Source organism: Diceros bicornis, chromosome 19 (genome assembly GCF_020826845.1).
Source record: "Diceros bicornis minor isolate mBicDic1 chromosome 19, mDicBic1.mat.cur, whole genome shotgun sequence".
In the NCBI taxonomy this organism is placed as follows: domain Eukaryota; kingdom Metazoa; phylum Chordata; class Mammalia; order Perissodactyla; family Rhinocerotidae; genus Diceros; species Diceros bicornis.
In genome coordinates, this window is record NC_080758.1 from 22,238,644 (window position 1) to 22,253,130 (window position 14,487).

General features: G+C 57.4%; 1 protein-coding gene across 1 annotated transcript in view; it reads right to left on the reverse strand.

Annotated features, from left to right (window-relative positions):
* VSTM2L (V-set and transmembrane domain containing 2 like) overlaps nt 1–13,348 on the reverse strand; it is a 36,645-nt gene extending 23,297 nt beyond the window's left edge. The window contains exon 1 of the mRNA XM_058562126.1: nt 13,203–13,348. Coding sequence (XP_058418109.1) covers nt 13,203–13,323 — 121 coding nt within the window. The 5' untranslated portion in view covers nt 13,324–13,348. The remainder of the gene's footprint in view (nt 1–13,202) is intronic.
* Between the last annotated feature and the right edge of the window lie 1,139 nt (nt 13,349–14,487).

The following is a 14,487-nucleotide window of genomic DNA, read 5'->3' on the forward strand; positions in this document are numbered from 1 at the left end:
AGCCTCGGTCTCCATTTGCTCTCATTAACGAGGGAGATGGGTGGGAGTTAGGCGTTACATTCAGAGCAGCACCAAGCAGAGACTTTCTTCTTGATCAAAAGGGGCTTGGGATGTTGGCCCCACCGAGTGTGGACACCAGGGGCAGCCTCCCCCACCACCATCACGGTGGGGCTCTGGCTTCCTCAGCCACTGGCGCAATCCCACCATTCGTCTCTGGTCCCACCGCCAAGACTTCGCCTGCGCTGGCCCATCTACCTGGACGCCCTCCCTGCCGCCCGCCTGGCAGAATCCCACTGACTCTTGTGGTCTTGCTGCTGGGCCGCCTCCTGTCTGCCTACCGTGAGGTTCCCTGTGCCTGCACCTGGTGAGGACCGACACCCCTTCCTGGACCCAGGAGGCCCGAGTGCGCCCATAGAATGAATGAATGAATACAGAGATGAATGGAGATGGTCTGTGCTGTTCAAACTGGGGGAGGACCTTCCTGAGGCATCGATATTCCTCCCCCAAATGAGGAAAGAACATTATTTTTGTATTAAAATAAACATGAATATATTATGGCATAGGATACAGAATTCATGAATTTTGAATGAACTAGGAGACATCAAAGAAACGCTGGCCCTGGTGGGGAGCTGTTTACTCTCCGGCACGGGGCGAACCCCTAGTCAGGGGCCTCCTGTCGGACCCATCCGAGGCCTCGTTAGTCTGCAGCCTCAGGCTCCTTCCTCAGAGGTGCTCTGCGCAGGGAGTGGGAATGTGTCACCTAAAGGGGGAAGGGGACCGGGAGGAAGGAGAGGGACTGGGGGAGGGGGGAGCCCAGGACTTGCAGGCCAGTATGCTGCAAGTTGCAGCTCTGCCTTGGCTTGCTGTGTGGCTTTGTGGAAGCTGCGTCACTTCTCTGAGCTTCCGTGCCCACATGTGTAGTGGCTGAAAGGCTTACTGTGAGGATGAAATGAACTAATGCAGGCGGAGAGCCTGTTTCTGGGTGTGGGACACAGTAGAGCCCCAACACCTGCTCTTACCTGGTGCCCCCACCTGCTGCTGAGTTTTACACACACACATTCACCTGGGCCGGGGCGGGGGGAGGTCCCTGCCCAGCCCCAGCTGACTGGGGAAGAGGGCTGCCCCACCCAGTAAAAATTAGAATAGCTAATGTTTTTGAGCACTTACTCCGTGCTAAGTGCCTGCTGACTCTGTGCCTCAGTTTTCTCAGCTATAAAATGGGGATAAAACACACAACCCCCCCTCATAGGGTTGTTGTGAGGACTAAAGGCATTGATATTTATAAAGTGGACTGCCTGGCATGAATATGTGCCATGGAGGCGTCTCCTTTTTATTTATTCATTTAGTTAGTTTTAATTGAAGTGAAATTCACATAACATAAAATCAACCATTTTAAAGTGAACAAGTCAGTGGCATTTAGTGCATTCACAATGCTGTGCAACCACCCCCTTTATCGAGTCCCCAAGCATTTCCATCACCCCAAAGGAAACCCTGTACCCAGTAAGCCGTCACACTCCACTCCCCCAGCCCCTGGCAACCACCATTCTGCCTTCTGTCCCTATGGATTTGCCTATTTCACATAAGTGGAATAAAATAATGTGGCCTTTCGGGACTGGCTTTTTTCACTCAGCATAATGTTTTCGAGGTTCATCCACACTGTAGCATATATCAGCTCTCATTCCTTTTTATAGAGCTGTTTCTTTAATAAAATAAAATATCTCACCGAATACCCAAAACAACCTGGGGAGCAGCCACTATCGTTCTCCTCCTCTTAAAGGTGAGGAAACTGAGGCACGGGGGGGGGGACTGGCCCAGGGCCCCTGCCAGCAGCCCGATACAGCAGGGCCGGCTGTGGGCAGTGCCGCGCCGGCGGCCGGGGGCGGGGCGCCTCCCAAGGCCACCGGCACCTATTGAGGGAGACAGCAGGGGAATTACCATCTAGGGAGATTTAAGGAGCGGGGAAAATATGCTGGCACCTGCAGGACAGTGGGACTTGAGCAGGTTTCCCCAGCGGAACTCCCGCCTCCTCTTCCCACACGCCTGGGCCACAGGGAGTGAAAGGCTCTGGGAGGGAGAGAGGTAAGGGTGGGAAGGTGCAGGGAGCCCGGGACGGGGCAGGGAGCGGGGTCGGGGAGCAGGGACAGGAGAAGGCATCCTGACGTGATGGCTGGTGAGGCTCAGAGCGGTGGCGTGGGAGCCGGGACTCGAGCCCGAGAGTGTCTGACCCCAAAGCCCAGGCGTGTACCCATCCCTGCTGCCTGCGGGGGCCAGAGGGGGCGAACGGAGGAAGCAAAGGGAGGCTGCTGAGTCACAGGGATGAGCGGCTGCCCAGATCCCCAGAAAGGAGCAGCCCCAGATCCACCGAGACGGAGAAAGAGGAGCGAGGAGTGTGGGGAGGCACCGAGGGCACAGCCGGGAGGGCCTGGCCCATGAAGAGAAGAGCAGAAGAGGGGAGGCCGAGACGAGGGCACCCGAAAGCCGGGTGCAGAGACGAACAGGAGGGGAGAGATTGAGGCAGACCCCAAGGATGCTCCAGACAGAGCTTCCGGGGTGCCCAGCAGGCGGGGGCAGAGGGCAGAGTGGCCATGCTGCCGCGCCCCCCCAGGACCTGGCCTGGGTCACACCCAGCCCCACTTGGGACCTAGTGTCCCCTCCCACTCCTGCCCAACTGTGTTTGGGAAATCCAGGGTTGCAGCAGTAAACAGGTGGGCTCCGGAATCAGGCTGACCTGGATTTGAACACCCACTGCACATCTCTGAGCCTCAGTTTCCTCCCCTGTAAAATGGGTATTGTGGGGCCTCCAGGGGATCATACATACCTGTAAATGTCTGGCACATAATGGGCTCCACGGAGCATCATATGATGGAGAGGATCAGGCTGCTATTCACGCTGCCTCTCTCAGGGTGGTCGTGCTCCACCTCCTCCCTCCCCAAGGCTCCCACTGCCCTTTTCCCCACCTAGAGGACTAGCTTAGCCTGGCCTTTTCAAACATAAGGACTATTCTAGAACCGGAGAATCCCTAGCTGAAAGGATTCTGCCCCACCGCAGGGCCTTTGCACTTACTGCTCCCTCTGCCTGGGAGGGGATTTAACAGAAAGCAGCAGAGCCAGGATGGGGCTGGGGCACCCAGTGCCTGGCTGGAGTTCAAGGACCACTGCCAAGGTCTCTGGGGGGCATAAGGAGACAGCTGGTGAGTCTCGGGGCCCGGCCCAGAGGCCTCCCCATCAGCTGTCAGCCAGCAGCCCTCCCCCTCCCTCTCCTCTGCCTGCCAGGAGACCATTAGCGCGGCTTTGTTTTGAGCGCTATTTCCACTACCACGCGCTCTGGCCGCCGGGCCTCCATTAGGGACCCTTTCCCGGGCCGGTGACAGGCGGCAAACAGCTCCCCAGCGAGCTGGCCGTAATTGCTGCCGCCTCCGAAGCCAGAAATGATTTTTTTAAAACCTCACAAAGCAAAACAGACACCCTGCCGTCTGCTCTTGCCTTCCCTGCCCTCAGCTGGGAACCAGGCCTGAGGGTTCTGAGAAAGGGGGTTCAGTCAAGAACCCCAACCCCAAGAGACACCTTTCACACGCCAGGCTGGGGGAAAACAAAGTCTGGGCTCTGCTCCCTTGCTGTGAACTCAGTGTGGGGCCAGGCCCATGGCACCTCTCCAGGCCTCAGTTTCCTCCTCCGCAAGATGGGTGTGTTGATGGGTGCCTGGGGGGCCTGTTGGTAACCGTGACGAGGTTCTGACAGGGGGTCCTGGGCCTCTCTGAGCAGGTATGTGAAGCATGAAGGAGAGAGCCAGAAGGCAGGAGAGGTCGGAAGGGAGCCTTCCAGGTAGAGGAAACCGCTCGGGAAAAGGCCCTGAGGAGGAAGGAGCTTGGTGTGTTCCGGCACTAGAAGGGAAGCCAGTGCACTTACACGCACGCACGCACGCACGTGCACACACACTAGTTCCCATCTCCTCCCGAGCCCACGCTGCCACCACCCCTGGACTCTGCACCCAGCCCCAGCCAACTCAGCTCCTTCCGGAAAGCAGCCTCCTCCTCTGTTAGCCCCTCCAGCCTCCAGCTCCTGTTTGACCCCCACTTCACTGACACGGCCATATCCCCCCAAACAGCAGCCACCCCCTGTGCCTTTCCCACCTAGAAACCCTCCAGGGCTGCCCCTGCCCTGGGGTCAAGAACAGCCTGTCCTTAGTGACTCTAGCTGCAGCCTGCTTCTCCGGATACGCACGCACGACTCTCCAAATGAAGCCCTGCCAGACCCAGGCAGTCAGGCGAGGCTCCGTACTGGCCTCTGACGTCTCCTCTCAGTCCTGGCGGTCCCTGGATACAGGCCGAGGAGGAGCCCACCTCCCCCAGGAAGTCTTCCCTGACTGCACCAGGACACAGCGACCACTCTCACTGGGAACCAGAGACCTCCCTCCGGATGGCTCACCTGTCCGTGTTCTGTTCCTGGGCTCTCATCTCAGATTTACTGTCCTCCATCATCTCTCCCCAGTACCCACCCCCTGAAGACACTCACAAAGGACTTGCTGGGGAAAGTCACTGAAGCTTCGTTCCAGAGGCCGCCCCAGGTCCCCGGGGCTGCAGTGGAGGGAAGGACTCCAGATCCGTGCCTGGCTCTGCCGCACACTGGGGCACACTTGGTCCTGGGGCAGCCCTGGCTCCGCTCTGGGCCTCCGTTTCCTCCCCAGTGAAATGAAGGCTCTTCCCCCGAGAACCAGAGGTGGGCTTCTGGGGCCTCAACAAACCCTCTGAAACTGGGCAACACAGAGTGGCATTTTCCTGAGGAAATGATCCAGTTTTCATCAGATTCTCAAGAGGATTGTGAGAACAAAAAATGAGGAGCCACTAGTCTAGACAAGCTCCTGTGCCCCTTGTAGCCTCACCATTCGGTCACTCATTCATTTATTCACTTCATTCATTCAGCTGGCATTTCTTGAGTGTCTGCTCTGTGTGAGTGTCATCATGAAACACAGATACATATGTGTAATCCTGAGTCATCATCTGAAGAGAGGAGTGTGTATGTGTGCACGTGTGTGTGTGTGTGTACAGAGAGACAGAAAGGGAGGACCGAGGTGGGGGAGATGAGAAGGGGAGGGAGATGGATCCAGCAGACAGATAAAGAGACAAAGATGGAGAGAGATTGAAAGACAGAGATAGAGAGCAAAAGAGGAAGAGACAGAGGGAGAGACTCACAGAGAGAGACAAACCCGGGGAGAGAAAGATCCGGGGTGGGGGGGGGGGCAGGCAGAGCATTGCCACAGATGGGCACTGCCAGCCCCTAATTGATAGCTCTGAGCAAGGCCCCCTCCAGGCTCCAGCCCTAACCTTCCAGATGCTCCCAGAGCCTCTATGCCTCAGGTCCCGAAGGCCCCAGCTTGGAGGGGGCGGGGAGGCTGGTATTGAAGCAAAGGCTATGGGCAGGGACCGCCAGCCTGGCCCTTAGGCCAGGACACTCAAGGACCACCCAGGCTCCTTCCCACCCTGCCAGAGCTCCTCAGACCCCAAACATACTCAGTCCAGACATGCGCTCAGACAAAAACACCAGCCCCTCAGAGATCACCCAGGCAGCACACCCAGGGTCACACGCACACCCAGGTCCCACCACCCCCACTGACAGCGCTGGACTCGGATCCAGGGGCCGAGACTCTCAGACCGGCGTTCCTGCAGCCAGACCCGGGCCTTCCCAGCATTTTGGCCTCACGGACCCTGAGAGAATCCCATGAAGCCAGGGCGCAGCTCCAGACAAAGCACCTGCCCTGCCCCCCCACCCCCACTCACACCTGGTTTGGCAGCCAAGAGCAGGACAGAGAAGCAGGTTAAGAACTCCAGCTCTGCAGTCCCACAAGCTGGACGCCAGCCTGCCTTTGCCGTTCAACATCTGTGCGTCCTCAGGCAGGTCACCTCACCCTCCTAAGCCTCAGCGTCCTCATCTGTACAATGGGAGCGCCCTCCTCACAGGGGGGGTGAGGATGAAGTGAGAGGAGGCAGGGAAGCGATAGGCACAGGGGAAATGCACTGAGGGCTAAGACCACACGCAGGAGGGACTTCCACGCCACCATCGCCTCCATCCTCACCTGGTCACTGGAGGACAAACGAGAGGGTTTGGGAGGATACAGACGGAAGAATTCTAGAGACTCAGAGCTTAGGCGAACTCAGCATTGTTCAGGTGGGAGAACAGGCCCAGAGAGGGGCGGGGAACTGCCAAGCCACCCAGCAAGGCAAAGGCAGGGTGAGGGTGGGTAGAAAACCAGGGTCCCCTTCCCCTGCCCCAACTCTGGCGCTTTACCTCGGAGCTGAAGTGAAGTCACCAAGGAGCCACTGGCCCCACTCCTCAACACAGAGGACAGAGAAGGACCCCACCCCTGCCACGTCCCCCTGTGAAGCCAGGCATCCTCCGAGTCGGGAGCTCTGCCCACCTGGGCCCTCGTCCCTGCACCAGCACGAAACTGCTGTGTGACAGATCTTTATTAAGCCCTCTCTGTGTTCTGGCCTCTCTGCCCACTTCACCAGTCTTTGCTCCTTTGGGGAATAAGGCAGGAATCCCCTCTATAACATCCCCAGCTAATACCCGGTCAGGTACAGCTTGCATACCTTCTGTGACAGGGAGCTCACTACTGGACACCTTCACTGCCCCAGAGGTGAGTGCCCTTCTCCAGGATGAATGTCATCCCTGCTTCTTAACTCTTATCACAATTTATACATATATATAATGTAGGTTTAGTTGTCTGAGCAAGAACCTTATCTGTCTTCTTCACTGATATGTCCTAGTGGCTAAATTAGAGCCTGGCACATGGCATGTACTCCATCGATATTTGTTGAATGAATGAAAGAACGAATGAATGATCAAGCTTCCAGTATGGGGCAGCAGCCCCTGTGAGGCCAGCAGTTCCCAGTATGAGGAGTACGGAGTCCGAGGTGGAGGGGCTCCCTGTGGCCAGCACGCCCCCAGGCTGCTCATTCCCACACTCGGACGTGCCCGGGTGCCACCCGGACGATTACGTCTGTAATGTTTTCTATAAACTAACCCACTATTTTTTAATATCCCTGTTAGTCTCATCCTAAGCAATCACATCTGTGAAATCACAGTTTTGATATGCTGGCTATATTTTTTCTAATCCACATTAAAATAAATGCATAACTATTAAAATGTAAGAGGTTTGTCTGGGTTTTGCCTACCATCATCTCTCAGGTAGGACCCAGTCTTGCTGAGGGCCCTGGGGGTCTTGAAGAAGACTTTCACCTGGGGATGGTGGAATTGAGTCCAGAGAGTCCTCTGCCGGCTCTGAGGAAGGGGAGGGGGCCCCTCTGCGTCTCCATCCCCACCTCCCTTCTCCACAGCAGCGGGTGCCAGAGGCATCCCAGGCTCTCTAGCTGGTAGAGGGGTGGATTTCTTCCCTAGTGAGACCCTTGCCCCTTATTCTGACGGAAGAGTCTCCTCAGGGGCTGGGAGAGGGGGACACTCTCTGGAACCCCATTACCCTCAGGGCTGCAGCATCTCACGTGCACCCCAAGGGGCCGGACCTGGGTCTGCCCACTGCACGGTGAAATCAGCCTTACCCACCCTAGGATGTCCTTGCCATGGTCAGTAGGGATGAGGAGGGGCTCCAATTTTGTCATTTTTCTACTAAAAACATGGGTTCCTTATGAAATTAAAATTATGTGAATGTTTAAAACTACATTAACTTGGAATTAGCAAAAGCTTAAGAACTCGGACCTCAGACCTCTGCCTTGTCCTCCTCCCCATCCATTCGTTCATTCCCGGCCAGCTCCTTGGGCTGGGCGTTGTGTGGGTGCCAGGTCAAAAGGGAATCTGCCCCGTCCCTGTCCTGGAGCCCCCCCATTACAGCAGGGGTGGCAAGGGGGCCCGGAAGCCGGCGGGGAATGAACGAATGGATGGGCCCCTGTGTGCCCAGCTGGCCCCAAACTCCCTTCGGGGCTGAGAGACTCTTCCCACAACCCCATCAACAGCTGGTTCCGTCCCTAAGGTCCAAGGTCATGGCCAAGCACGAGGAGGTGGGCTTGCTTCCTGCCACCACCTTCCCCTTCTTTCTGACACCTACCCCTCACGTGGGTCACTGTTCACACCACATCCCCCTCTCCCCACCCATGTGATTTTCTCAACCTCCCAGGGAAGTTGGAAGGTCACTGAGGCACAGTTCTGCTCGAGGGGTTGTCACTTCCGCTGCTGCAGACCCCAGGCCTGGAATGTGGTCACCACACTCCTTCCACCATGGGGCTGATCTCGTGACCACGGGCCTCTCCATCCTCCCCTCGGGGACTCAAGAGCATTGAGAGCATGGGCCCTAGAGCCACATTCCTGGGTTCAAATCCGGGCTCCGACACTTGCTGGGTGTGCAACCTGGGCCAGCCTCTTAACTTCCCTGAGTTTCAGTTTCCTCATAAATACTTGGTCTAGGGAAACTCCCCTCCTCTGAGGGCTCTTGTGAGGATCAAATGAGACGATGCCACTTAAGGCCCTGGTGTGACACTCAATACACATTTGCTTCCATATATTTCTCTATTTGTACAGACTTGGATAAGGTGATACCAAAAGCCAAGTGCTAACCTCCCAGGCAATTTGGGGCAAATGCTCCCTTGCCTGTGGCCTCAGTCTTCTCCTCTGTGAAAGAGGTTGAGGAGGATGCTCCGAGGGGCCTCGCCGGCTCCGCCTGAGCCTCGGTGATTTGTGCCAAGTACTCTATCTCCTGCCCCAGCAGCCGGTGGGTTGGAACGGACCAGTCTCCCAGCACCTCTGACCCTGCTGGCTTGTGTGCAAGGAGACTTCCCTGACACCCCTGCTGTCACCGTGGCGATGAGCTGAATCCCCATCCTGCCGGCGGCCCTCAGCTCCTTGCCTGGAGAAAAGGCTGCAGGAGCCGCTGATAGGCAAGGTGTCAAAACCAATTGGTGTGAAGGACTTGGGGAAAACCGCTTGTGAGGGCCAATTCCCCACAGGAGGCCAGGAAACCCTCAGCTCAAGGAGGAGTGTTTACGGGCGTAATTGATAGAACAATCACCAACGCCCGAGACAACGGCGAACATATTTTTAACATCATAACCTTCGGAAGACAGCACTCAATTTTCTCCATCTCCCAGCCACCAAACTCACCAGCTTATTGATGGTGAGATACCAACAGTCCGGTAAGGAACGGAAGAAAGCCAGTCATTCCTCAGTGCACAGGAGGTTTGCCAAATGGCCCAGTGGCCCCACCCCTCCCCCAGCACCCCGCTGCTCCCTCCTGGCAACAGAGAGAAGCTCAGGACGGTGAATCACTCAATGGACAAAGCGCCAGGCCAAGCCAGGATCTTTGTCTGCACTGGGGTGTATTAATAATTGAAGGTGCTGGCCGTGTGTGTGTGTGTGTGTGTGTGTGTGTGTGTGTAGCTGGGCATGGGTGGGAGGATGGATGTTTGCTGCAGTGTAAGACTCCTCTCCGGGTCTACATACCTGGTCCAGCCTGGACCTCCCCTTCCCTTGCAAAACCAAATGAATCCAGCAGCCCCCGGCACCAGGCATTTCCCATCCCTACATGTCTCATCAGATGTGGGTGAACACTTCAGGCAGCGGCTCCCAAACTCCAGGCCGCACGAGAATCATCTGGGGAGCTTATTAAAATGCAGATTCCAGGATCCCATCAACAATCATGTTGGCTAATGGGTCGGGGGGGGGCACCCATTTTAACAAACTCCCTGGGTGATTCCAAGGCAGGGGTTCTGCAAAGATCCTCACGAAGATCCTGCCTTCTGGACCCCCGGCCTGGACAAGATCTGGAAAGAGTCCTGGAGAAGGAGCCCAGCCCAGCTGCCTTTTTCTAACTTGCATGTGGCCTCAGCAAGATCCTGTCACCTTTCTGAGCAGCTGGTTCCTCTTGGTGGAACCCATTGCTTTCCCAGTTCTCCGGGGAGCTGGAAGGGAGTGCGCTTGGAAGGGGCTGTGCAGAGGAATAAGTCTCATCACATGACCAGCCAAGCCAGCCTCAGGCTGCCCTGGAGGAGGCAGGCCCAGAACTTCGAAACACGCCTTCATTCCAGGCACAGCTCTCCAGCTCTCTGTACAGACTCAGTGACCTTGGGCAAGTCACTGGCCCTCTCCGAACCTCAGTTTCCTCTTAGGTGCAACACCAGCCTTGCAGGAATAACATCAGCCTTAGTGAGTTAAGGGGTTTGTAGCTCCTAGTACCCAGCAGGCGTTTCGTAAATGTCAGTTCCCTTTCCTCCCATCCCTGCTGTGCTCATGGCAATGAACTAACCCTTTCCCATAAGGAAAAATCACAATAGCTGCCATGTATTGAGTACCTACTAGGTGCGATGCTGACCATCACCACCCAGCCCCCCAAATCCTGATGCCTCCCTAAGAGTCGTGCACCTTTCACTCCCCACTCAGTCCTCAGGCCGTTAAAGAGACCTCTTTGGCATGGGCTGAGTGAGACAGCAGGGAGATGGGACGTGAGACAGATGTCCTTGTGGACCCATCTGACCGCGGGCTCTCCCTGTGACAAGCCCAGGGTGGGCGGGCGGGTGGGTGGAAGGCATTAGCCTGGCGGCCAGGCTGGGCTCAGATCGAAATGGAGAGCTGAGCCACCAGCAAGCAGCTGGGGTCAATGAGGCCCTCCCCAGGAGCCCGATTCCAGCCCCCAACCCCAGACATAGAGACACCTCCTTAGCCCAGCCACATTTCCTGAATCAGCTGAGGACACGAGGAGCCCAGGAATAATGAAACGATCAGGCTCCAATCTGCTAAACAGCAATTTCTGGGCTTTTTCAGCACACACAGCTTTTATCAAATTGGTATTCTCCTCCTGAACACAAATGGCTTATTAGACATGACCCACTTATTTGCCGCGTCTCACTATCATTAATAACAGTTTCTTTTTGTGATTAAGTGAGTGGCTCCCAACCCTTCCCATGGTGGCGGGAAAGGGGCAGCCGCGGGGACTCCTCCGCATCCACTACTTGGTGACTTTGAACCTGGCAACGTTGACGGAAGGCAGTCTTGCCCCTGCAGAGCAGCCCAGCCTCCTCGTTCTTGAGCGATAGAAGGAGCCCTGGAGGGGTGACTCACTTGCCCAGAGCCACGCAGGGCGTCGGTGAGAGAAGCCAGGTTCCCCAGCAGTCAGGGCTGTGTCCTTTCTCTTTAGCCCCTCCTTTGGGCCTTAGCTGGACCTTTCTAGGGTTCAGAGGATACATTACAGCTGGCGGGGCAGAGCTGTGCCCCTAAGCACGCCTGGCACCAGCAGGAGGAGACTGCCACACAAAAGCAAACCCTGCTTCCCTCTGGGGGGCCTCCTCGGGGCCTCAGGAATGACAGAGTAGCACCCGAATCCTTGGGTCTGGTGCTCCAGGGACGGGATGACCATAAACCTCAGAGCCCCAGTCCTCGGATCTCTCGGGACTGCAAACTCAGGAAAGCCCTTCTTGGAAAACCCTCGTAGTGTAAGTTCCAACCGTGCCAAGGAACTGAGCGGAGCGAGGAGGGGAGTGGAAGGAGGAATTCCCAGTCTCCCTTAATGGGAGGGAATCTGACAGGGAGATGAATGTCCTGGAAAAAGCGCTGTCTTTGCCCGACAGACCCTGGGGCCGGTCTCAGCTCAGCCACTCTCGCACTGTGTGACCTTGGGCAAATCCCTGCACCTCTCTGAGCCTTGGTTTCTCCACCTATAAATTGAGGATCAAAATAACCCTTCTCCTATGTACCACCGCTCCAGCCAGGCCGGAAGAAATTAGATGAGGGATATGAAGGGTGCATAAATGATACACAGAGTGGTTACTACCAAACATGGTAAGGCAGAAGGATCCAGGGAGTTGTGGTTCCCAAAAAGCAGAGACCCTGAGAAGGGCTTTGAAAGCCCCCCTACCCCGTGGAGAAATCCCACTCATGCATGACGCCCCAGCAAAGCCTTCTTTGATTATCTACACCCCACACACACAGCCCTCGCTGTTTCCCATTAGAATAAATCACCCAGTTCTCTGCCCTTTGTGCGAACCTCCCCCTAGCCCTGGGCATTCAGTGCCCAGCACTGGTGCTGCCGCACCCCTGCCAAACTGGGAGCCCCTGCAGGGAAGGGGTGGCTGGAGGAAGGGTCTCCATTTTCATCTATGCCCTAGCCCCCATATTGGAGCCTGGCTTACAGGGGCAGGGGGAGCCCCCACAGCTGCCAGCCTCCGACAATCCAACTCTACTGCCAACTTGGTCTCCTCTGGGGCTAGAAGGAGCTTCTGACACTCAGGCCATCAATACTGGGAATGCTGGCTTGCTCCCTGGCTCCCACGTCGGCTGAGTTGAGATTTTCCACCTTTTAGTCCAGGCCGAGGATGAGGATGGGTACCCTATAGAAGGATGGCAGGGGCTTCCTGCCCACCCCAGAGGCAAACAAAAGCACCTGGCATCCCTCTTCCCCTTCCACGACTGACTGGAAGCAGCAATCCCAACTATTCCAGGCTGTTCGAGGGGCTCTCACCAAGCCTTCATCCCTGAGACGCCACCCACCCAAGAGCGGCGGCTGCAGCCCCAGGCTACCAGTTCTCAAGAGGCCGGGTTTTCTGGCCTCCAGGAATTTCCCAGTGGTATAAGGGACAGGTGGGGAGAGGGAGGGGACAAGGGTGGCTGTGGGGATACACCCACAAAGGGGAAAGCCAGATGGGCAGAGAAGGGTGGGTGAGCAAAGTGTGTTCACAAGTGTGTGTATATTTGCCAGCGTGTCCCCAGGCAGGCGGGCAGGCAAGAGTTGTGCAGAGTGTGTGAGCCTGGGTGCCAGCTGGCAGGGTGTGTGCCCACCAGCATGGTGCCTGATGTGTGTGTGTAGTGGGCATAAGGGTGAGTGCTTATGAGTGAAGAGGGGGATCTGAGAAGGTGTCTGGAGACGTGTGACAGTAGGAGTTGTGAGTGCGAGAAAGCAGTGAGTGTGGCTCTGAGTGTGCCCGTGGCTGTTAATATCTCTGTGGTCGTGGAGGTGTGTGTATTGGCGCGAGTGTGTGTGTGGTGAGGAGGCGGCTTCCCGTGAGAGCGGGATCCGGGGTGCGCACGGGGTGCCCCCTCCTCCGCAGGGGTGGCCAGGGTGCCAGGGCGAGTCCACGGCCCCGGCAGGGGGCGCCACGGGATTCCCCCCACGGCCAGTGCGGGTTTGAGCCTGGAGACCGCCAAGTCGGAGCGGCGCAGCCGGGGGTGGGGTTTGGTGGGGAAGTCCGCGGGGGCGGTGACCCAACTCACCGTGGCCGGAGACGTGGTTGTCCCAGGGCGCGTGGCTGGCGGGCCGCGTGGCGCCGCCGAGTTGCAGGAAAAGTGCCAAGTAGTGGAGGGCGCCCAGCGCCACGGCGAGCGGGGCCCCCATGGTGCGCGCTCGGGCCGGGGCGCCGCCGCCTCACATCGGGGCTCAGGAGACCGCAGACCCCGCGCCCGCCGTCCTCTGCCCGGCGCGGCCTGGCTGCCCGGCTCCGGCCGCTGCCCCTCGCCGGCTGAACCCGGCCCGGCCCCGGCCCCAGCCCTCGCCCGGCTCCGGCCCAGCCCCGGCTGCGGGTAGCGAGCGCACGCCCAGCCGGCCGCCTCTGACTGCGGGACTCTTCCCTTCCGCGGAAGGCCACTCCGCTCGGCGCTGCCGCCGCACCCCCTCCTCCCGCTGCCTCCCGCCCGCCCGGAGGAGGCGGCGGCGGAGGGATCTGCCGCTGGATTTATCATCAAAGTTTTGCCCAGGCTGGGATTTTTAAAGCGGTATCCGCGACTTACCCCCTCGAGAGTGCAGGTGGAGGGCGGGATGGGATGGAGGGTGCCGCCCCAGGGATCCAGCAAAGCATAACACAACGGCTTCAGGAACGGAAACACTATCCAGCGGGATAAGGTGGAAAACCAATCCACCTGCCGCCAGACCCAGTGCGCTGAGAAAGACTCCTCAACTTTGCTAGTAGGGCGGTGCCGGGGTTAGGGGGCAGGTGGAGGTGGAGGTGAAGGTGAGATAGGGTAGGAACCTGGGCTGAGGCACAGGAGACCTGCTTAGAGCCCTGCGCAGCCTTTGGCTCCCCGTGTGATCGTGCCTGGGTGTCTACCCCTGTCTGAACCTCAAGATCTTCATCTAAGAATTGGGAATAATAGCTACCTCCAGAGTTCGTGGTGAGGATTTACGAAATCATGTATGCGGAGCGCTTAGCATAATACCGCCCTCATGGTAGGAGCTCAATAGTTATTACTGTTGTTGTTCCCTTCCCTGGGACTCGGTTTTCGTGTCTGTATAATGGGAGTGAGGCAGGCCAGTTGCTGGGGAGCCTTCTAGCTTAGAGATGCTGGGTCCTGCGCCTTGGATTGGATCGCCCCCTTCTGGACTGTAGGGCTCCCTTCCTCGGACCGATGGGTCTAGATGGAATGTCGTGGGGGGTGGGGGGCGGATAACGAAGCCACTCCCATTCCCAAGAGCAGGAATCCTCCAGTTCCTTCCCTGACCGGTTTACTGGGGCTGTTGGGACAGACTTTCGGGACAGACACAAGAAAGGACCTGTGGCCCCAT